We start from the raw sequence: 24,637 nt of genomic DNA, 5'->3' as shown, positions 1-24,637 counted from the left end.
AGTCAAGAGGTGGCAAGCAAGCTCACTCAGTCGTTGCTCCTGGGCACTTCCATTACTGATGGGTTGATGACTTTCTGTAGAATGTTACCTTTCGAGTTTAGAAGAATGACCTGTACACCCTGGGATAGAGACTTAGACAAAAGAAAAGAAAGCTCTGAAAGAAAAAGAGCCCCTTTCCTTCATTTCAGTTAAAGTTAAGTGCCCGACTCATGACTCATGTCTTTACCACCTTCACACCTTCCACATTGTCAGATGCCTGGTGCTACATGATTGCCTGTATGGGGGGCTTTCGATAGCAGTGTTCTCTAATTACATGTGTTTCCATTAACAAAAGAAATATCATTGTGGGTTTCTTAGGCACTTGCAGAAATATATTCTAGCTCACTAGTAGCCAGAGCATCTGATCTGTCTGCCTCACAGCCCTCTGACAGTTAAGCATTTACTTTTCGGCAAATAAAATGTCAGCCACCATTAAAGAGCATATGGCAACAATATGGCCATTCCCTCTTGGGACCAACCTCTCCCCAGAAGAGATGGTACTTGAAATAGGAGATGCTTTTGAATGCAGGACCCCTTTCCCTCCCACCCAGGCACAGTGGCTGGGGAGTGGGCAGGGTGCCATACACAAAAGGACTCCGGGCAACCGTATCAAATGTGAACATAAGGAGCAAGCTGCCCAACCGGCAATGACCAGAGGCTGTTTGCCCTGGGCATCTGGGTCTGTGGTTAAGGGGAAGTACCGACCCTCAACTGGCCAGGATTAGCTCTATAAAATAGAAAACAGCCCCCACAGCCGCTGCAGGAGGGGCTGGAGCTGACTGCAATTGAATGCGGTGTGTGCAGTGAGCGAAGGGAGACGTTGAAAGTGACGTCTCCACCCGTCTCATCTCCGAATTCACCCTGTGAATGGGAAGCATAAACTGCCTTTTCTTGAAATAGATGATGAGGGTGTGGAATCCTGGTTAGTGGGTCAGCTCGTGTGCAAGTGGACGTGTGGGGATAGGGATAGGGGAGGGCTGCCTTTGTAGGGACGGTCAGTAACCATGCGGTCTGCTCAAGATTAAAAAATAAAGTTCCCTCAGGAGCATCTGGGCTGCCATATCTGCATAGGACACCAGAAACTCTCACTAGAGATGCCATGATCCTTAAAACATAGTCTCGAAATCTTGCTTGTCCTGATTTGATGGAACCATAATATGGAAATAATCAAAATGTGGTGCATGCCCTCTTGCATACGGTGGCTCCTCATGTAATACTGTCTCTGTGTTACCTGTGTTGGAACATAGCAGGCCACACTCACCGGTTTTATATCAAGTTTTTAATGTACTAGTAACTAGTTAATCATCTTTCTGAGCCGTATCGATGAAATCACTAGCCTTATAAAAACATTCGACATGGTCTCAGAAAAACTTACACTGATTAGACATTAACATTATCCAGAAATTCTCATCAACTTTATCATTATTTTTCCACTCGTGTAAACTACTTGATTTGAATGTTTAAAGGCCATACCCTGTTCCTCAAAATAAATCTAAGGCTCTTATATTTTAAAGAATAAAACAAAATAAGTAAAAAATTAAAAACTCCAAAAACATCTATACAGCTACATAGTCTTAAAAAGTTAAGAATAACAAGGTAGGGAAGCTTTTTGTTTCCAATTAAGTTTGCTTGCCTAAATTGTATTAATCACATAATTTAATGATGCTTTATTATGACCCTGAATAACTGAATTAATTACAAAAGTTTAAATGCCTATGAAAGTGATGATATTTTTAAAGTAATATTAATATTATCAATGTTGTTTTCCATACAGTATGTCTTCAGAAAATGTAGTGTGCAAATGAGAACAACAAGAAACCCCACATACTTTAATAATGTCAGTCAATGCTTCTGGAATGCTGTTTTTACCCTTTACCAAATTGATATAACTGACGGGATGAAATCGTCCTTTGCTCTTTATGCTGACAGACAATAAATTTCAAGACAATTGGTGACAACAAGTAGATCAGGAGCTATATGAACAGCAGGAGATCACAGGGGTTTTTCCAAGACTTTACTCCTACGGGTTGATGCAGACTTTCCAAATTAGAAGAAGAGCTTTCTCTGCAATTAAGGGACTGTTCCCATGTGACTGACAGAACATAAATATTTGGCTGAAAAATAAAAAGTTCAGTCAATCATCCAAATGTTTGTCACCATTACATCAAACATTGGGGTACTTAAAAACATCTCAAGAAATGACTAAATTTTAAACTTTACATCTAGATAATTGAGATCATACTGCCTTAGTGTTTCCATATGAATGATAATATGTCAAATGTGGCATACCCTGGAGATCTGTTTTGAACCTTTATATTCTATAATCCTTATAATGCATATTGTAATTAATGTATGGAGCTTAAAACGTAAGTGAAATTGAGAATCACATAACTACTCCTCCACTTCTCATCTTCCAAATACAAAAATAAGTGTGCCTACTCTTTTTCCTCATGGAGATGTTGTAAAGATTGATTTGCAGCAAAACAAAGTAGACTCTGGTAGCAGAACTCTGGGGCTCTAAGGGATTGTGACTCTTTCTTTAGCATGAATTTGACTTTTTATCAACTGCAAGTAGAATTCTGATTTCCAGACTGGGGACTTGTGCCACTTTTAAAAATGTTTGAAATGGTTTCATTAGTACTTAGTGGACACTGTGTTTGATGAATGAAAGAATGAAGGAATGAATGAAAGAAAAACAAATGAATGAAAAAATAGGAATTAGAAAGCATTCTCACTTTGTGAGGTTGGATTTTAGATGATTGACAACAGTGTGTTTCAGTTTCATAGAAGTACGCCCACTGTTTATTTTTCTCTAGTTTAGTCTTTTAACAAACTGTTCAAAGTTTGGAACAGTATTTGCCGGGAATTAACTGAAACACAGAAGCAATCAAGTGGTTGAATTCTGGATTTTTCTAATTTAATGACATTCCTTTATCCATATTGATTGGAGCTTTGGTAAATTCGATTGTTGATACCACCTGGATAATTTTAAGTCTTTCTGAAGCTTTAAAGAAAATGTTTCCAACATAGCTCAAGCAACATAAGAATTTCATCAGTTGAAAACTAAGAATCGTTTCTGTGGGATGTGTAAAACAAGAAGCTGACCAGCATTATTTTCTTTTTCTTTAATTCAGTATCATTATTGAGAGTTATTCTTGAACTTTATGAAAACCAGATTGGGGCACAAGCATGTTCTCCATCTAATCTTGTTCAAGGAATTGGAACTGAAAATCATTCAAACTAGGAAAACATGACATTGAAGAATAGTCTGCATTCTTTATTCTACCTCTGTGTATCTGAGGCTGTTTCAGACAAGGAAGATTTAGGCTGATAGTAGATCTAATCTTTTTAGAAATGGATGTTTAGCCTCCCAGTCAGGAAGAGATCATAATTTTTTTTCATTCACTTTTCTACTTTGCTGATTTTTCAGTTACAATCTTTGATCCTCTCCCATTTTTCCTCAGAATGCTGTGATTTCTCACTATTGCCTGTGGAAAAAATTCCAAATAGTGCCTGCCATTCAAGGCCTTCTCTTGTGTGGCCTGGGGAACCTCTTAAGCCACATTCCCTACCATCTGCCTCTTCCGTGCAAGCTCCTTCCCAGCCAAACCAGACTGTGGGATGTTCACCAGCCTCTGTTTTGGTGCCTCTCATCTTTTTTCCTGTTATCCCATCTCTCAGGAGCACCTGCTTCTTTTCCTCTCCACGTGCTGAGCAGTCCACCTGTACTTCAAGGGGTGATCCATTCCCATTCATGAGGTCTCTTAAACCATCTACTCTTTCCACTCTCCTCTTTTCTCCCCTCTCCTAGCTAATCTTCCCCACTCCCCCTACACGCGCACACACACACACACACAAAGACACATATGCTGCTGTGATTTAGTCATGGCACGCATCACATTCAAGGCTGCTACTTGTGTGTGCAAATTGTGCAAGGATGTCAAACCCAAGGGACAAGTGAAGACAAAGATCCACCTCACTCTCCACTAGCCAAGACAGGCACTTCCCCCACATGGCTATGTCTATGCAAAGAGACACCATTTTCTATTTCTTATGAAGGTTTGGACCACATATCAACTAGCAGCATATGCAGTTCTGGCCATCAGCACACATGTTTTTTAGTTTCCTTTATCAGGGCACAAGTTTATTGAGGGCAGTGACTGCCTTTGTATCCCCATTTTGCCTGACACAGTGTCTTTCTTATTCATAAGGTCATTCATTGAATTTAATTGGAAGAATGAAATGTATTTCTTAAAAACAATTGCTTCCACATATAAATAAGTACAAACATGGAAGCACTACGGGAATCAAAATGGACTTTTTAGCAAATATGAAACAGCCAACTTTTCTGATTTAGGTTTATCCTGGTCCTAAGTAATTTCCTATAAAATGTAGTGCCCAGTAGTCTTTTGTGGAATTTCAGAAACCACATTCGTGGTGCTATGACAGACCCTGGTAGAGTTGGACTGAAATCTACTTCTGACTTTGTTAAAATAGACAAAGAAAAACATTAGGAATTGTCTGAAGTGGGCAGGATCAAGGTCAGGAGAATGCCCATGGGAGGCGAGGGAATTTAGGGAGCAACAAGTTGATCAGTCTGAGGTCAGTATACTTCCTAGAAGTCTACATTAAGCCAAAAACAAAAAAAAGCACCGCGTCTCAAAGTCCTTGAGGCCTTGCCGACACTGTATATAGTATAATTTGATGTAGCCAGGCCTTCACAGTAAAGAATTACCTTGTAATAAAGACTTTAGTGGGGAACCCATGTTAGTTCTGATGCAATTTTATTGATAAAAGGGAAATGTCCTCAAACCACACTTTACATACCACAAAACAAGGATGCACATAAGACAGGTTTTATGCCTATTTGAAGACATGGCCAGGACATCAAATTTCAAGTTTCAAGGGGTAACCATTGACCGACCTTCTCAAGAAAAAAAGTCTGTATTTAGGTACAAAATATTCCACTAACTATGCATTTACCAACTGCTTTATGTTTTCCAGGATGTGTTGAGTTGATGTGATGAACTGTTTTCTCTTCAGGAAGAAACCAGCCTCCTCCAATCATTTCACAGTACACGTTTCTCCCCTCTCTCCTCCCAGTCCTCTGTGATGTCAGTGTGCTTCGCTCGTTTCCATCCCAACTTGGTGGTTGGTGGGACTTACTCAGGCCAGATCGTCCTGTGGGATAATCGCAGTCATCGAAGGACACCAGTGCAGAGGACACCCTTGTCAGCTGCTGCACACACTGTAAGTCAGCTTTTGTCACTTCCCTGTCAGCCACCCAAGCCCTGTAAGGGGATGACCGATGGAAGTACGAACGCAGTCAGTCAGTAACTCCAACCTGGAGTGTATGTGATGTACAGTAATTGTAACCTGAGAGACCAAAATAAAGCTGTGTGAAAAGTGGATGAAGGAAGCACTGGGTTTGGAGAAATCTCTTAATGATCTACAAGTTTCAGCACATACAAAGGACCTCTTTGGATCCAAAGACAACTGGTGAGGTGAGGATGGATTGAAACTACAAAAGAACACAAGGAGAAACTTTGGAAGAGGCAGAGGTGAAATTGTTGTAAAGTAACCCTTCACATAACAGTGTGGTGTGGAAACTTGTATTTTCAAATGGACCCTGAGGAGTAAGCATTTCATGTCGAGGGATGGCATACAGGACTTTTGCCAACCGTCCTTTTCCATTTGTGATTCGACAGAGTGCTATGACTTTAAATTCTGGAATGCATGGTTGTAAGTCTCAATGGTAAAGTCTACAGTGACAATATAATCCCTCAGGTTAAAAGTCAACATCTCAAAACCATTACCCACAATTTAGCAGAAGAGGTTCAGTATAGTGTTCATAAGACAACTACTCTGTCATTTCCTTAAAAAGAATGACAGGTGTGTTTAGCAGTTGTTAGGAGGAATGAGAAGACAGGCATGTCTCCATCAATCCTTGCTGTCTTGACATTCAGAGTAACTGATGTTCTTTCTCTGAAATGCCCAAATTATGCCCAAGAATACAGCTCTACTATTGTTTCAATTTCCTTAATGTGGTCGCCTCATTTGTTTCATCAGCTGGCCTCAAAACCATTCTAGCTTTAAAAAAAAAGACTGGAGCTGCTTTAGCTAAGACCATGGAAAGGAAAATTCTTCCATTCCTGTAAGATTGACAATGGGAAGTGACAAATACCAAGTCAGCCCTAATTCTGATTGACTTGGGCCTGAGACACATGCAGGTGAAACTAGTTCTTGGGAGTCTTGGAAAATTGCTTTTGCCTACCCTGTTTCTCCAAACTAATAACAGAAAATTGTGACCCAAGAGAAGACGGCTTGATGCAGGTGTTTGCTCAAGTAGCATGAAACCGCTTCCTGGCTATGTGTGCCTATCTGGTGTGTTTATGAGCCTATCCTGTGAAATTTCAAATATAAATCCAACTGTTAGAGCAATAAGCTTTTGGGGAAAATCCAAATCCAGGAGCTCTTCCAAAGAGTTAAGCTTTCTTTTTCAAGTAACTTAGGATATGATCATCACAGCTAAAATACTATTATTATCGGGCACTTGGGTGGCTCAATCAGTTAAGTTGGTGACTCTTGTTTTCAGCTCAGGTGATGATCTCACTGTTCATGAGTTGGAGCCCAGCATCGGGCTGTGTGCTGACAGCACAGAGCCTGCTTTGGCTTCTCTCTCTCTTTCTCTGACCCTCCCCTACTTGTGCAAGCTCTCTCTCTCTCTCTCTCTCTCTTAAAATAAATAAACATTTTAAAAAATTTAAATAATATTAGTTATCAAACAGTAACATCTTTCTGTTTGAAACAAAAACTTTTTTCTCTCTTTTGCTGCATTTTGTTGAATCCATAGCTAAAAGGGCACAGTTAATTTTGTGACTGCCTTTCAACTTCCACTAATGCCTGGCTGATTGGTACCAGGATCAAAAGTGGTTAAGGAAAAAGAGGCCTGCCACAGATTACTAATTTCCTTTCACACCCACCACACATATGCATTTGGGACAACAGGAAATCCTAATTAAAGCAAAACCCTTCTGCCACACAGTAAGTTTATTCCTTAAATAAATAAAAACAATCTGGCGGTCTATCCTGGAAAAATGAGCTGTAGCATTGCTTTTTTTCTTTGCATTAAATAGAGTTGTGTGTGTATGTGTAGGCATGCCCACGTGTCTACTTCTGTTCTGGTTTCTTTACATCTCTCTCTTTTCTTTTAAGCCAAGTTTTATTACTCATGAAAGCACGGGCCAGTAGTACTGATTAAAGCCAGGGAGGGGCTGCCATGCACATTCTTTCTCCAGGCATTTGGCTCTATACATTCTTCTAGATGCCTTCATTTCCCTCTTATATGCACCCTTAGGAGTCCCAATCCATCAGGATTTTGGTGCTTTGTGTTGATGCTTGGTGGTTAACAAAGAAACCCCATTGGACTCTTGCTGAAACACACTAGGTGGATTTCAGATTCCTAATGGTGTTTGGACCTGGCCTTCCCATTCTTCGGTCTGCTGTTTTTAGGTGAGAATTTGTTTCATCCATTCTCCCAGTTGACTTGAACGCTGTGTGGCGTGGGCCTTGCGTTTGAATGCTCACTGCTGCAGGTTTTACACATACTGGAGGCTTGGGAAAAACCATTGTCCACAGTCCCACAACCAGTCAGTCCTCTTGAAATGTAGAGACCTGATCAGGATAACACTGACTTTCAGATCCCTGCCATACTCAGCACTGTCCACATCCACTACGGCTGATTGAAAGTTGCTGCCCGAACATGGTGTGGAAAAGACCCAGGGGTTTATTTAATTGGCTCTCCATCAGCATGGGTGAAAGAGGTGATGATGCAGTTGCCAAAAAAGCACATGTAATCTTAGCATGCATTAACACCCGTGTATTTTTTATCATGTGAGAGGTGACAATTCAACACTCCCTAGATTTCTATAGTCTGTTGGCTAGAATATAGGTCGACAGTTGTGCTTCATTCTCAGAACTTCACTGTAAGAGGAGCTCAGACAAAATATAATATACTCAAAAGAGAGTGACCAGGATGAGGAGGGTATTGAAAGTCTGAAAGCCAGGTACTCAAGAACCCTTGGAGGAATTGGCGATGATTAGTCTGAGTTAGATAAGACTAGAAGGGAGGGTGAGAAAACAACAATCTATAAATACTGTTTGGACTTTATCTGTAGGATCCCAGAGGACACTGAACTAAAGTATCTCCTTGAGCTTTCTTTATCCCCAAGGGTAGAAAGAAGAACTCCCCGGGAATCAGTGCAAAAAGTTGCTTACCCTCGAGAAAGGTGTTTCAGCAGACTTTGGAGCCCACCTCTCGGTGGGGGCAGATGAGTAGCTGCCCTCGATGAGTATTATTATGGCTCCTTCTGACCAGGAGTTTATATGATAATCATAGTTTGGGAACCATCCTTTATATAATATCAACTTTCCAATATTAAAGATTGTTTCATTGTCATTGTGGCTAGGTATTATGGACAGTAACTCATCAAGGGTAAGACTTAGACCGTCAGCTATTTGCACAGAGAGGCACCAACTAAGTTGTGGCTTGGCCCATGATGGCTAAGCTGCCTGAAATCTAACCCACATTACTGCTAGGTTCTGCTTATGCTAACCTTCCATTTAGTATTTAATGTGCAGCTGCAAATGATTTTAGCCTACATTTAGGATTCTACAGAGTGGGGATTGCCTGCTAGCATTATGATAGGAGGTGAGAGCATTTGCTTATGATTCCTGGGATGTATAAGTGACTTTTATCAAGACCCTGGCCAATTCAAAGCCTCAGTCGTAGCCCAGAGGATATTTTAAAAAATAAATCTAGGGGCATCTGGGTGGCTCAGTCAGTTAAGCATCCAACTTCGGCTCGGGTCATGATCTCACGGTTCGTAGGTTCGAGCCCCGCATTGGGCTCTGTGCTGACGGCTAGCTCAGAGCCTGGAGCCTGCTTCAGATTCTGTGTCTCCTTCTCTCTCTGACCCTCCCCTGCTCATGCTCTCTCTCTCTCTCTCTCAGAACTAAATAAAACATTAAAAAATTTAAAAAAAAAGAAATCTATCATTATCCTAGATTTTGCAGTAACATAAAAGAACCTAATGTTATCATGAGGTGCACTGTGCCAGCAAGTCCTGCCACCAATATCTCCCCCTCAAATTAAAGAGGCTGATGAATATTAACCAGTTTTTATAAAGAATGTTAACAAATGTTTGGCACGGTGACTAGAATGCATTAAACTCCAGATTTAGTAACGCATATTCCTTCCAAAAGTCAATAGTTCTACTCTTTTGAAAGCTGTCTTTTTTCATCACTCATGGTTAGCTTAGAAGCCAAACTATGTGCTGCTTCTGCCCCATCAATCATCATTTGCCGCAGCTTCCTTCAGCTCCGTTGGACTGCCTCTGACTGAGCAAGGTGAAGCTTGGTAAGAATTTCCGCTACTACGTGTTGATGCCAGAGCTTTTAGAAAGAAATCAGGTCCGAATCGAAAGTGGCAAATGACCCGAGGCGTGTATTATTGTTATGTCACTTTTTAATCCTTGTTTTAGAGTAATGTGTTTGACACTTCAGTGTAAGCACTTCCTCTTGGATTGGCATCTGATCCTCCATGTTTATGTTTCTGCAGCATCCCGTGTACTGTGTAAATGTTGTTGGGACCCAGAATGCTCACAACCTCATCACTGTCTCTACTGATGGTAAAATGTGTTCCTGGAGCCTGGACATGCTCTCAACTCCACAGGTGGGTTTGTTTTCCCCTACACATAAGAGCATCCTGGCTAAAAGAGACACTTGCCTAATGGAACATAGTTCCTAAAAGCCAAACCCTCACATCCTATGGGAGCTAAAACCAATGGATGCACTTGAAAGAGTGGGGCATGCTTTCAGCAGTCTCCTCCTGAAGCCAAAACCCATTTCCTTTACCACAAATCATGTAATTATTGTAATACATTAATCCTTAGGTCAGTTTCAAGTGAAAATGAAATAATCCATTTTAAAGCATAGTAATTATAGAAGTTGCCTGTGGTATGAATTGTACTTACCCTACAGCATTATTAAACAAATGCGAACGAAGTTGGAGCTCAACAGAGCAATCCCTTAAGGGCACTTGCCTTGGAGGAAAGGTATCCCCACAAAACAGAGACCCAAGCCCTTGCTTGCATCCTTAGCCTAGATGGCTGTGTATGAAGAATGCATCCAACCATCTGTTTTCTCCGTCGGAATGCTTGTTAGGATGGCTCCTGCCATTCCTTGCTCAACAAATGAGAGTTGAAAATGAAAATGTTCCAAAATGTCCAAACCACTACTGATTAGAGTCATGGAAACCAAACAAAGAAGCACAAGGACAAGAGACCACTGCAGGGAGGCATCAAAATGAACTCTCAGACTGTATCTGTGTATACAAGATTCATGCATGCACACATCAACACATGCATAGACACACTCTGTCCACATTTCTTTGTGGAAAAAATAGTATTTCATTGTCCTCCAACTAAAAACACAGAGAAGAGTTTACTGTTAGAGACCTTGACAAAAATGTGAGGAAACATCAAGAAAATTATAAACATATCTAGGCGATAATTCTCAATTTTAACATCCCTCTTCCCTTTCCTGGAATGACGACCCTAGAATGTCTATGTCCCAATTTTCGAGGACATTGGAGTTTCAAGACACATGAGGAAATGTGGAAACCATAAACAACCTCCCATAAGTCTCCAAAAATACAGATGTGGAGAATATTAAGACCAAGTAAATTCCTTTTATAATTTGGGGTGGGGGAAGAGAGCTAATAAGCTCCTTACTATTTCAGTTCATCTATTCTGACTGAGCATTACCATTATACAAGTTGGGAGTTGTGTGTGGGTATTTTATAGCTTTGTCTTAAAATTCTCAGCAATATGTTATTTGCTTTTAAAAGCATGGAGATTACAAACAGATATAAGAGTGAACCCTCTAGTTAGGAATTTTTAGTTGCTCATTTGGCTGATCAAACGTATGTTTGTTTAAGTTAAAACCAGTCCTACATGGGCTACAAAATTGTTCTTATTAATTTTCGCATGCCTACAGCTCCCGGCCCTGTACAGAGATTGAAAGCTTCATGGCATGTCCGTGGAAGACAGGTAGACAGCTTCCAGTAGTCGCCTCGGTCCTTCTGTGCTCCAAGTGGGTGACTGAGAGACTGTGCCTTTCCCGCCGCTAATTTTAGTAATGGAGGAGACCACTGGATGGCTCTGTTTTCTATATTGTCATAATGTCCCCTCACTGATGCACTCGCTATGAGTGTGGATCTCATGTACTGTGAGCATGTCACATGACCACATGATCTGTGCTACCCAGACCTATTTCTGGACTCCTTGGCTAAGACAGCCTGGCTTAGTCATTTGCACAAAAAGACTAAACTCCCTAGCAACTATAATGACATGATCCCCTGGAATGATTTTTTAAAACTGCTTCAGGTACACAAAGTAGGTTGTTTTGATGTAAATAACCAAAAATATTTGGGGATGTTGGTTACACTTAATTACTCTTCACTGTCATTAACTTAATTCAGCAGAATGTCTCTTAAGATACACTGATTCCTGATTTTGAAAATAATAATCCTAGATAAAATAAAAGCTTTCATTTGCTATTTTAAAGACTTCTTTAAATACCGTTCTCTGTCGACCTAGAGCCTATACACCCAATAGCTGCCCTTCATGAAATCATGTCCCCTTCGAAATCTGTTTTTAATGACTTGAGTGACAACTTTCTGGTTTTAGTCCGTGGAGGACACACACTCCTGCTTTGACAAATGTGCTTAGTACATCTGATATTAATACACGTGTATTCTCACGAACAATTGATTTTGAAAATGTTTGTAAATACAAGGGTATTGTGTGTTTTATTAAAGCCTGGGGCTGACAAGTGTAACCATTACAGTATTATCTTTAGTTTCTGCACCATTAGTTTTGAAATTCTCACCTGTCATCTCTGCCTGACTTAAGAAGCAGCAGCACACGCTGATGAGATCCAGCCGGCCCGAAACCAGAGACACACAGAAGCATGAATGTCAGGGGCAGTAAAGCGTGGTTTCTGGCGCAGCCGGGGTCTTTTGTAACGCTGTGTGAAAAGCAAACAGACGACTTAGCCAAATGATTTTTCCGTGCTATCTTTGGCATGGCAAGGAGTTGACAGAAGGAGTATAACCGCGCCGTGTTTCGGTAGGAGAGCATGGAGCTGGTGTACAATAAGTCCAAGCCTGTGGCTGTTACCGGAATGGCTTTCCCGACCGGAGACGTCAATAACTTCGTGGTTGGCAGTGAGGAGGGTACCGTCTACACGGCCTGCCGTCATGGAAGGTGATTTTGTGTTTCCTTACTGATGACGTGTTTCTCATTTCCGGAAGTCTGTTATCGCATTCTAGATTATAACCACCTTGCGGTATGAGAAAGGCGATGTCTGCAGACATACAAAGCACACCTCGAGTTTCTATTACCTTATAGCATCCATCTGCTTGGGTCATTAGCCATGGTAAGCCTTGGATGGTTCACAGGCCCTGAGGAAAAGAATCCAAGCTTCTTAGCATATAATCTAAGAGCCGTGAGTGCCTGCTCCTTGCAAGCCTCGGCCTTCAGGCACCAGCCACTCACCGGTCAGGGATGACAGTCCCCAAATATTGCCTATCCCACACATCTTCATGTGTTCGCACACTCCATCTCTTCCATCGGGTCTGGCACTTCTCTTCTTGGCCTGGTTAACTCCTCAGACTTCAAGAGCCAGAGGCCCTTCCACACTGAAGCCTCTCCTGACTCTCTTAAGCAGACCAAACCGTTCCCTCCTCTATGGTTTCATAGAATTTTCATTCCTTTTTTTCATTCATGTTTTCAAGGAATTCTTGCTAAGAACCTTCCATGTGCCCTGCACATTTACATTATGAGGATGCGGTAAGGAACAAAACAGAAGTGGAGTTCATATTCTGATTGAGGGTGAAAGACAATAAACTAATACACAAGGAAATCTGTGGCTTAAGATGATAAGTACTATAGAGAACATTTAGGTAGAATAAATGAGATGGGGCCATAGGCTGTAAGATAGGTTTGCTATTTTGTATATCTTTCTACGTGCTTCTACAATAGCATTAGTTGCATTTTATTTCAACCATTCATTTGCCGTCTTCCTCTTACTAAACTATTTCCATTTCATCATTGATTTTCTGCCCGGGGCCTGACACATGGTACACGAGGAGCTAAAAATCTTTATGGGGAATAGGGAAATGACAATCCTCAAATAATATAGAGAGAAGCCTTGGGGCTCTTCCTCCCGATCAGGGAGGCTGGAATGGTGATAAGAATTCGGCCTTGATTGAGAGATTGGCGAATGCCCCTGGAAAACCATCAGGATGAAGTAGAATCCAATAATTAGAATTATTGTAAAATTGCATGCAAGGCTTAATGAGTGGCCTCGCCATCTCTTGAAAGGTTTGCTGTGTTCACCCTGGTGCTTAATTTTCTTTCACTTTAGGAGTTCTAATTCAATTGATTTTTCATCTCTTCTACTCAGCCCAGGCTATTTAGATTTAATGAAAAATCAGAAATTGTTCCAATTTTATACTCCTATGTTTTTGTGATTTGTAGAAGCAATAAGCGATGTGATTCTTCCATTCACACAATATGAGCTGTGTCTCTCCTACGGGTCTACACCTAGCAACGAGCGGTATTTCCCCTGCTCACATGATTTAAAGATGAGTAGGAAGATATGCCTCATGGTTCCATGCCCATAAAACTGACAAAAACCATGCATTAAGGTTTTATGAGAGCATAAAAAGATCTGATAAAGTTGTTCATTCATGCAAACATTCGCCACACACCTACTTTGAACAAAGCACATTGCTCGGTGCTGCCAGGAACACAGACATTATTTAAACCCGGTTTCTGCCTTCAAGAAAGTGATGATGGTGGGAAAGGCAAATGCACAAATATCTTCCCTACAGGGAGAATGTCATACGTGGCTGAGAGAGGCACAGGGAGTGTAGTGGAGTCATGGAGTCACAAGTCTATCTCCACATGGATTAGAATCAACAGGCATATAGGTTCCAGTGACCTAATCCAGGACCTTAATTATCTGTGAAGGCTACAGAACATAGTTATGGAGAACTTCCAGATTTTTTTTTTCTTTTTTAGTTTCTCTAATGTGAATACTGTTTTACATGATGAACATTTTTGTTCTGTGGCTGTTGTCCTTTTTAAGCACCATCAGAATATGTAGCATAATTCCAAAGAAGGATACCCAAGGTAAAAAACACAAATCTTTTTACCACAAGCTTGATTTTGCTTCCTACATTGGTCCATCCTTTTGAAATATAAACTACAGATCTTAATAAAGTTGTAAAATCGCAGGAATTTGGCTTCATAGCAATTTGAAATGGGTCACATAGGGCTATGGGGGAGTGGTGAGCGATTTCTATTTTTCACCTAACATAGAGAAGGTGAAAATCCACTTCCATAAATTAAATAAAGTCCTCATTTTGCACCCTATAAACTCTTTCAGGATGCTGTTAAGAGCAAGTGGAGTCTCACCAGGGGCCACTTCAAAGATCAGTTCCTCATGTTCTTTAGAACAGTTTAAATGATCACGTGTGGAACTGCTGTTAGCAGTTTCACTGGGAATCAGTTTTGAGTGCCCGTTACATGGAACACGCACTGCAACATTTTCTCACAATTTCAGATTTTGCCAAGCACACTGACATTTACTGGCGCTCCAGAAACCCAAATGTTTTAATAACTTAATTCATTTCGCTCTTTGTGACATAATATTTAGATTCCACAATCCCTAAGTATTTGTCATAGTTATAACCTCATGCACATGGCTTTTTAAAATCCAGCATTTCTGGTATATTTTTTAATTGGGTATGATTATGTGCAGACTACTGTGTGATAACAGGGGGCTGGAAATAATCCCAGCTTAGTTAAATAAGCCTCATGCGTCCTCGGATAACTTTCAAAATGTATCTTACTACTTCTCAAATGTGTTTCTTGGCGGGGGAGGGGGGCAGGAAGCCTAAGGTTGTCTATTTTCCTTTATGGTTTCTTTCAACAAATATTTATTGAGCACTTACTATATGCCAAACACTTGACAGCAAGAAAAACCAGGCACCAGCCTTTATGGAAGTGATATTTCACAGCCTTGAAAACTTGTTTTAGCAAAAACATTATTTTCGAAGTATCACATTGAAGTTATGCATATCATATTGGGATGGACAAGGGGTTCCACGAAGTAGTAGCTTTTCAGACATGTCTACTTCATTTAAGAAAGGACCATGGGGGAGAAGAAAGGGGGAAATGGTGGGGGAAAGGGAGGGAGGCAAACCATGAGAGACTCTTGAATGCTGACAAAAACTGAGGACTGATGGATGTGGGGAGGGGAGGGGAGGATGGGCACGGAGGGGGGCACTTGTGGGGATGAGCACTGGGTGTTATATGGAAACCAATTTGACAATAAACTATTTGTAAAAAAAAAAACATTAATAGTACAAAAAGCTTATGTTAAAAAAAAAAAAGAAATTTTCTTGAGAAGATAAATAAAGGAATACAAGGATATGCGGAGTTTTGTAGCCAATGGGGTTCCCAAAAGGAGTTAAAACAGAATGTGTGCCAAATGTCATCAGAAGAACAGAATAGTTTTATTAAATAAAATATGAAAGCTTCTGAGACCCAAGTATGTATGTTTTCCATTGTTGTGCTATACCAACGATAGGATTCGAGGAACTTCTAAAAAAAGGACTTTTAAATGACAAGATTTGGTATTAAATTGTGAAGGTTAAAGAGATTATATTGTTTGATATTATTTTTTAATCATCAAAAATAGACTAGCGTTTTATTTCTCTCAAGATAACTGTGAAAGTGGTTTCATTTTTGGTGGTTTATGGTTGTTCTTTTAAATTACAGAGAAGTAATCATGCAGAGGCAAGTTTTTTGTTTTTTTTTTAAGCAATTGCGGCTTTGCAAAGGTCACTGAAATTCTACTCATGTGTGGTCTTCGTGCAGCAAAGCAGGTATCGGTGAGGTCTTCGAAGGTCACCAAGGGCCAGTGACTGGAATTAACTGCCACATGGCTGTGGGCCCGATCGACTTTTCACACCTGTTTGTCACATCATCATTTGACTGGACCGTCAAACTGTGGACCACAAAGGTAAGAATACCCTGATTTAAGTTCTCAGGTCATACATAGTCAAAGAGGACAGCGTTATTGTTCACAGCCTGCTGGTGAGCACAGTCTGCCTCAGAGCCGAAGGTTCACTTTCTTGGTCCTTTTTATTTATTTTAAAATATCTAAGTAATGCTTGAAAACATTCTAAATGTGGAAAATTCCAACAATTCAAATAATAATAAAATGGAAGGCCTTCTTTACTAACACTAATCCCGCCCACAACGTCCCCTCCCGTGCTGCCTCCCAGGCCCCTCCCCAGAGGTGACCCTCTTGGAGCGGTTTAGTGTTGATTCTGTAAGCGCTGACTTACCTACATGTGTACTTATAGAAATCTGACTTGAGAATTGGTATTTCGGTTCAGGGGTTTGGGTTTTGTTTTGTTTTGTTTTGTTTTGTTTTTTGAGCCCTCAGTGGCTTTTAAGCTAGCAAATGGCACTATATTAGTTGTGCTTTCAAAGGCAATTCTGACAACGTTTGAGAGCCAAGAAAGGAAAGACCACCTGAAGGAAAGGTACAGTAGTCCAGGGCATAAATGACAGCAGTGTAAACCAGTAGTTCTGGGTGGAGGGAAATAGATGGATTTGAGAACTGTTTATAAGGTAAAGGCAACAGAAACTGGTGACTGATTTGATACAAGGATGGTGAGAGGGGGCGTCATCAGGAAAAATCCCAAGTTATGACTAGAGCAACTGGCGATTTGTGCTTATATATCACTGAATTCACTGAACGGAGACACCAGAGGAAGGGCGTGTCGGCGAAGGGCATTGTGCAGGTTAAAACGAAGGTGCCTGGGAGGCATGATTCATGATTTCCATCAGACAGCTTGATGTGTGGGACTGAAGCAGAGGGAGACCTCTCAGCTGCAGGTACGCACTTAGTAGCAGTCAGAATAGCAATCACAGAGCGACTGGGTGGCTCAGGCAGTTAGGCTTCTGACCGGCTCAGTTCATGATCCCAGAGTTCGTGGGTTCAAGCCCTGCATTGATTGAGACAGAGAGCCCGCTTCAGATCCTCTGTCTCTCTCTCTCTGCCCCCTCCTGCTTGTGCAGCTGTACTCTCTCATTCAAAGATAAACAAACATTAAAAAAAAAAAAAAAAAAAAAGAATAGCATCATTATTAGAGTCCAAGGAGTATATTTTAAAAGAAATGTTAAGAGTAACAGGGCACCTGGGTGGCTCAGTCAGTTAAGCGTCTGACTCTTGATTTTGGCTCAGGTCATGATCTCATGGTTTGTGAGTTCAAGCCCTGCATAGGGCTCCATGCTGACAGCGCAGAGCTTTCTCTAGATTCTCTTTCTCTGCCTCTCCCTCCACTTACATGCTCAATCTCTCTCTCTCTTTCTTTCAAAATAAATAAATAAACTTAAAAAAAAAAAAGAAATGTTAAGAGTAGATCCAGAAAACCAGGACTATATAGGAAACAAACAAGAGAAATGGAACTAGAAAAGAAGATTAAAGGAGCACCAACTCTTGGGGTGCCTGGGTTGCTCAGTCTGTTAAACATCCAGCTTCGGCTCAGGTCATGATCTCGCAGTTCATGAGCTCGAGCCCCACGTTAGACTCTATGCTGACAGCTCAGAGCCTGGAGCCTGCTTTGGAATCTGTGAATCTCTTTCTCTCTCTTTCTCTCTCTGCACCTAACCTGCTCATGCTTATCTCTCTGTCTCTCAAAAAATAAATAAATGCTAAAAAAGAAATTTTTTTAAAAAAAAAAGCTCCAATCCAAGAAATGGTGGAGGGGATTATAATTTTTGAGTGTGTGGGTGGCTTCCTGGGTATGAATAGAGAAGGGCTCTGTGAAGAGGACAGGATTGGCCTCAACTGAGGGAAAACAACTCACCTATAAGAAAAATTCAAATTTAAACCAAGTTAAGAAACTTCTTTTCAACTATCATACTGACAAAAATCCAAAAGCAATATAATCTGTGATAAGACAGAAAGAATCAGCCATTCTCATACATGGCTGGTGCAAATGCAAAATGGCACAACACTGGAGAAAAGGATTTGGAAACATATAAAAATAATTCGCCATGCATATTTGCTCATAGTCAGAGCAATTCCTGCTTCCAGGAATCTATGCTAAAGGTATACTAGCAAAAATAAGAAAAAAAACATCTGAAGAAGATTCATTGAAAGACTACTTCCAATAGCCAAAGATGAGAAAAGACCCAAGAGTCCATCAGTAGGGCTCAGGACAAATCAAAAGTAGTGAGCATCCACACAAGACAGAACCAGTCAAGGGGAGGAAGAAATGCAAGTTTCTTCATACTATTATGGAGTGATGTCTAGGATATATATTTTTTGAATGTTTTATTTATTTCTGAGAGAAAGAGAGAGAGAGCGTGAGCAAGGGAAGGTCAGAGAGAGAGGGAGATACAGAAGCCGAAACAGGCTCCAGGCTCTGAGCTGGCTGTCAGCACAGAGCCCGACACGGGGCTGGAACCCACGAACAGTGAGATCATGACCTGAGCCGATGTCGGACGCTTAACTGACTGAGCCACCCAGGTGCCCCTCTAGGATATATTTTTAAATGAGAATAGCAAGGTGGAGAAAAGTAGAAATAGTACATTGCCATTGTTTAATATTTAAATATTTTTAGAATGTTGGAATGATAGACATGTATACACAAAATTATTACTTAGTTGGAGGCAGGAAGCTGAAAGAAACAAAGAGAATAACCATACTTTTTTTTTTTAATATACTGTGTACCTTTGGTTTGGGAATGATGTAAATATCTTACATAGTTACAAAACAAAATAAAATAAATTCTAAAAGTGGTTCCTAAAAAATGTGAAGTAACATGAGATGAATCAACCTTTTTGTGGTTCAAATGGAGGCAAACCCTTACAGTATGGAATGATTCTAAGTGACTTTAAAATCATGTATTTTGACTCTACAGCCCCAAAAAGATAAGTTTTAAGGATAAAGGGAACTCAATGAAAAATTTTAACTACTTTTCATACTCACATTGCTGGTGGTTGTATTGTTACTGATACCATTGTGTTTGTATCATGAGATAAATGAAATGGTTGCATTTGTGTCACTGAAGAGTGATAGCAGCTGGGTTGAAAGGAGATACAAATGCATGATTTGAGAAAACCCTCTGCAGTAATACTGAATTCAAGTTGCATGTCAGTTAGGACTTATGGTACGTGTTACCTTTATTTATTTATTTATTTATTTTTTGGTTCCAAATAGACTTATTTTATTTTTTTAACTTACTTTTTTNCACTGGATTGTTTGTTTTTCAGGTGTGGAGTTTGGTGAGTTCCTTATAGATTTTGGATATTAACCCTTTATCTGATATATCATTTGCAACTATCTTTTCCCATTCCATCAGTTGCCTCTTAGTTTTATGGATTGTTTCCTACCTTTATTTTTTTTTAATTTTTTATGGTTATTTATTTTTGATAGACAGAAAGGGACAGAGCATGAGTTGGGAGGGGCGGAGAGACAGTGAGACACAGAATCTGAAGCAGGCTCTAGGCTCTGAGCTGACTGCACAGTCTGATGTGGGGCTCAAACCCACAAACCATGAGATCATGACCTGAGCTTAAGTCGGATGCTTAACTGACTGAGCGACCCAGGTGCCCCATCCTTTAAATCTAAAAAGTACATATTCACAGTTCTATTTACCAAAAAGGTCCAGAAACAATGACCGATTCGATAGCAGTGACACTCCTGATGTCCAGATTGTCCTCTTTAAATACTGGTTTCACTAAAGAAACCAGAGCTCCTAAAAGAAATGACTGATTCTAGATCTAGAGCAGGAAATGCATAAAATGAGGTCAGAATATTCCATCAGAATAGAAATCAAGGAAGCTACCAAACACTGCATATTTCTTGTCAAAGGTCTTAGAAGCCAACTTGAATAAGCCTCTGCTAGCCAAAGAATATCAATAAGGGTAATAGATTCATGAGTTCATAATAATATTTTAAGGAGGGGAAAAAACTTCTTTAGTCATGTTTGGAGAATTTTAGGGAAGCCAATTCAATATTTCGGAAACTAAGGAAAGAATTAATGACTTGTTCTGAAAGATTTAAACATTTATTCTGTCTTTTCTGTATGATTTGTACTTTAGGGTGACTAAATAATTTATGAGGGGATGTTTTTCCTTCTAAAAATATTCCAGCTAATAGAGGGAAAAAGGATTTGAATATCACCATTTTGGAACCCCTGATGATAATAAGTAATGAGTTTTGCTGATAACATATAAAAATAGAAACAACTTTCATAGTTATGGAAGTATACAATATTACTTTTGAAGTGGGCTTGTCCCTCAAATAAAATTCAGATCCTATCCATCCCCCAAAGCTCTGAATTTAGAGGCAAGAGGACCGATAAAGATGCTAAATGTTAAATAATACACAGGGACGGAAGCAGTCAATCAAGGCCGTGGAGAAATCCATGCCACAGCCAATCTCATTTCTGAAACAAAAACTTTTTTTTTTTCAAAGAAAATAAAAGAAATGGAGGTAGAAATTAGGTTTCAGAACAAAATAGAACCGAACAATACTTGAGCCATTTCAACCAATCTTAAAATACGAATTGTGATAGATCTTGATCCAGACAAGCAAACCTTTGAAAAAATTGGAAAGCTATTCGGAAAATGGGAGAGTTGACTATATATTTGGTGATATTTATGAATTATTATTTTTAGATGTGATCATTATATTTGGATCATCTTAAGTGGTTTTAGCTTTTAGAGATGCACACTGAAATCTTACAAAAGAAATCACATGATGTAAGAGATTTGCTTCAAAATAATCAGTTGAGAAGGTAGAGCATGTGGATATAGATGAATAAAATTGTGCATGTATTGATAAGTATTGAAGCTGGATATTGATACTCTATTTCTGAATACATTTGAAATCTTCTATAATAAAAAAAAACTAAAAAAAAAAAAACACTTAAGAGAAGGGAGTAGCCAACAGTAACAAATACTTCATGGAAGTATCATCAGAACTGAAATACATCCACTGTATTTAGGAGCCTCACTGTGCCCACAGCAAATACAGTTCCACTACCATGTTGAGGATGGTACACAAATAACAAGGAGTTAAGTAGTGAGTGGAAAGCAAGGAAGCAATGAAATAAAATCAAGAAATTTGGCTATAAGGAGAAGAAGATGGGAGGTAGAGAGAGAGTTTTCCTTCTTTTTTCTTTTTTTTTTTTTTTAAAGATCACAGAGGCTCCTGTTGCTGTTGTAGAATAGCCAGCAAAGAAAGAATAGAAAACCTGTAAGTGTAAGACAGAGAAAGGACCCTGAAGGTGTTGGAGTAAATGAAATGCATAGCAAGGGCAGAGGGTAAGGTCGAAATCTGGGCAGTGACATGTCTTCTGTTGTAACAAAGGAACAGGAAAGGAAGGAGATGAATATACACAAAAGTGTGGGTGTGGTGAACAAATGCAGAAGGAAGTCTCATATGATCCTGTTTCCTCAGTGAATCATGAGGTGAAGTAGTCTGCTGAGTGGGAAGCCGAGGATCTGAAGGGAACAGGTTGCAGCTGGTCATGAGAGAGAAGAGAAAGAGCTGATTAAGGAACCAAAGATGGACTCTGGGCAGTGTAGTTCTAGTTCTAGTGGCATTGATCTTCAGGGCCAAGTTCTTCCAAGAGAAATCAGCAGCAGAGTTATGGGTATGCAGGAGGGGGGCACTTAGTTCGATCCAGGGCTAAAGATTTCCCAGAATGCGATGGCAAGACAATAGAACATGGGATTGGAAATAAGGACAAGAGCATGTTGGATGTTAGAGGCTAAGGATTCTGTGCTCTGGAGCTGAAAGGAAGTGAAAACAGGAGAAAGTGGAAGAGCAAGGGGTTGGAAGCCCCTAGAAGATCAAAGAATAGGTATGAAAGAAGGAACTGAGTAAGAGAATTAGTAAAATAAGAGATTATTGTTACAAAGTGGATGTTTGGATTTAGTAATGTACAGCTGAAAATAATAGATAAAATAATAGATTTTCCATGAAAATAATTCCAAGTGATAAAAACAAAACAAAATAAAAGCTCCAGGGTGTGGTCATATTATAACTGAAGTCAAGCAGGTGTGAAGTCCACTGGAACTGAGGGGGTCTGACTGGGATAGAAAAGGACACAGTGATCCCAGTGCTAAAGTTTCCAGTGAGATAGGAAGAGAGATCAGAAAAAGTAAGGGATGATAAAGAGACATGGCCTGAGCTTAAAAGAAACCAGACTTTACGAGACATCTACACCCTGGAGAGCAAATAGGAAGATGACCCTTTCCCTCTTCTGAAATAGAATATCCGGTAATGAACACTTTCTCCTGGAGGACACAGTAGGGGTGGTGGTGAGCTTATGGAAGAAGGTGGGGGTTCCCCTAAGACAGACAGCAACGGGAGCTTTCCATGAAAAGCCTGAAGATGGAGGCAAATGAGCTCATCATGGAATGAGAGACACGGAGAGCATGGTGGAAACATCTAGAAAGGGGGAGAGCACTGAGTGGTTGCTTCAGGTAAAGCAAGTACTAACAGAGATTTCTAGACAGTGCTATGAGAATTTAGCAAGAAGGAGGAGGAGAGATATTAAAAAAAAAAAAAGGAGCCTAGAATTCTGAACAGAATGCTAATTTTTGCAAATTTTAGTGAGGACAGCATGCAGGAAGAAAGGAGTAAAGTACACTTGCTTTGCCCGCCCTCCCCCCACCCCCCAATCATACCAGATTTCATCATTAAACCACAGTCAGGGGAGGCTTCCTTCACAGTGAAGCAGAAACTGTTGGAGCACTTTACCTGGCAGAGGACAAGGCTGCATTCCAGCAGCTGAATCAACAAGTAAGAAGCCATTTTCATCTGAATGCTTAAAAGGTAGGGATCCACTCGGGAAATACATGCGATGCATGTGGAAAGATAGGTCTATACTTGATTGTGTAGATTTGTTTTTATTTTATAAATTATGGTAAGTCATTTTAGTACTGAACTAATGAAAACTTAATGTTAGGGAGTTGTCTATGGAAGATGAATTTGCAGGGGCTGGGGGCGGTGGGGCAAGACCACCATTTACTGAGGTCATACTGTATGCCAGGTATTGCGCTAAATATGCTACATACAATACATAGTCCATTAAGAACTCACAGTAAACTCATGAGTAGATGCATTACCCCACTTTATAGAAGAAGAAATAGGCATAAGAGAGCTGAAATAACTTGGCTGGTGTGCTCAGTGAGAGCCTAGGGAAACTGGAATTCAAACCCAAAGAAGTGTGACCCCCAAAGCTGTGGTCTTTTGCACACCAGCATGCTAAGTCCAGAGACAGGATATCCAGTTTTAAGGCTAGTTAGACCATCCAGGTGAAAGTCAGAATTTCAGCAGTGGCAGCGACGGTGAGTTTGTGGAGGAGAACACATCTAAGCGATAGAAGCAAGCAGACATGACCAAGTGACTTGATTTGAGAGCAAAGTCAATGATGATTCTGATATTTCTGCCTTAGGCATCTGAGTAAAAGACTGCCAGTGCCAGTGACTGAGTTAGGAAATAGAGGAGGAGCAGGCTTAGGTTGGAGGCAGAAAATTAGCAGTCCAGGGAATGCTCCAGCTGAGGCACCTGGAAATTCCTAAAAGGTAATGGAAAATAGTGGAACTCAGGGTTAAAAGTGAGGGTAAAAATCTACTTTGATTTCAGGGCTGTGAGTTCAAGCACCACATTGGACATAGAACTGACTTAAAAAAAAAATCTAGATATGGCAGTGATCAACCTATAGTCAGTCAATTATTCCAAGAGAAAATTAAGAAGAGAATGTCCATTGAAGAGGAAAGGGTGCAATGTGGCAACCACAGCTGCTTCAGGAAGAGAAGGAATACATGTGTGGAAAAGATGAGAAGAAGGTGGCATTGGCCTCAAGACAGACTGAGGCTGGTTATAAAGCAAGGAGAGAAGACAGGAGACAGAGAAAACAAAGACCTGTCTTTCAGTCTAGGGGCTGGAACTGAAGGAGACAGAGTGGTGGCTAGCAGGGAAAGCCAGACCCCTGAAGGACTTAGTTATTATGCTTTTTTTTTCTCCTAAGATTTTATTTATTTATTTACTTACTTACTTACATATTTAAGTGTCTATTTATTTATTTTTAGAAAGAGAGAGAACTAGTGAGGGACAGGCAGAGAGAGAGGGGACAGAGGATCTGAAGGGCGATCCGTACCAGTAGCAGAGAGCCTAATGAGGGGCTCGAACTCACAAACTGTGAGATCATGACTTGAGCCAAAGTCAGGTGTTTAACCGACTGAGCCACCCAGGTGCCCCCAAGATTTTATTTAAATTAAGTTAGTTAACATATAGTGTAATACCTGTTTCAGGAGTAAAATTTAGTGACTCATCACTTATATATGACATCCAGTGTTCATCCCAACAAGTGCCCTCCTTAATGCCCATCACCCATCTAGCCCCTCCCTCCCTCCCCCCGCCCATT

General features: G+C 40.3%; 1 protein-coding gene across 4 annotated transcripts in view; it reads left to right on the top strand.

Annotated features, from left to right (window-relative positions):
* DYNC1I1 (dynein cytoplasmic 1 intermediate chain 1) overlaps positions 1-24,637 on the top strand; it is a 269,847-nt gene that overhangs the window by 194,219 nt on the left and 50,991 nt on the right. For all 4 annotated transcript variants that reach the window (XM_077765365.1, XM_077765363.1, XM_077765364.1 and 1 more), the window contains 4 exons: positions 5,143-5,289; positions 9,659-9,772; positions 12,235-12,368; positions 16,053-16,197. In XM_077765365.1, coding sequence (XP_077621491.1) covers positions 5,143-5,289; positions 9,659-9,772; positions 12,235-12,368; positions 16,053-16,197 — 540 coding nt within the window. The remainder of the gene's footprint in view (positions 1-5,142; positions 5,290-9,658; positions 9,773-12,234; positions 12,369-16,052; positions 16,198-24,637) is intronic.

This window comes from Crocuta crocuta, unplaced genomic scaffold (assembly GCF_008692635.1).
Source record: "Crocuta crocuta isolate KB4526 unplaced genomic scaffold, BGI_CrCroc_1.0 scaffold14, whole genome shotgun sequence".
Classification (NCBI taxonomy): domain Eukaryota; kingdom Metazoa; phylum Chordata; class Mammalia; order Carnivora; family Hyaenidae; genus Crocuta; species Crocuta crocuta.
The sequence above is the reverse complement of the archived record's forward strand: the minus strand, read 5'-3'. Positions and strand labels throughout refer to the sequence as shown.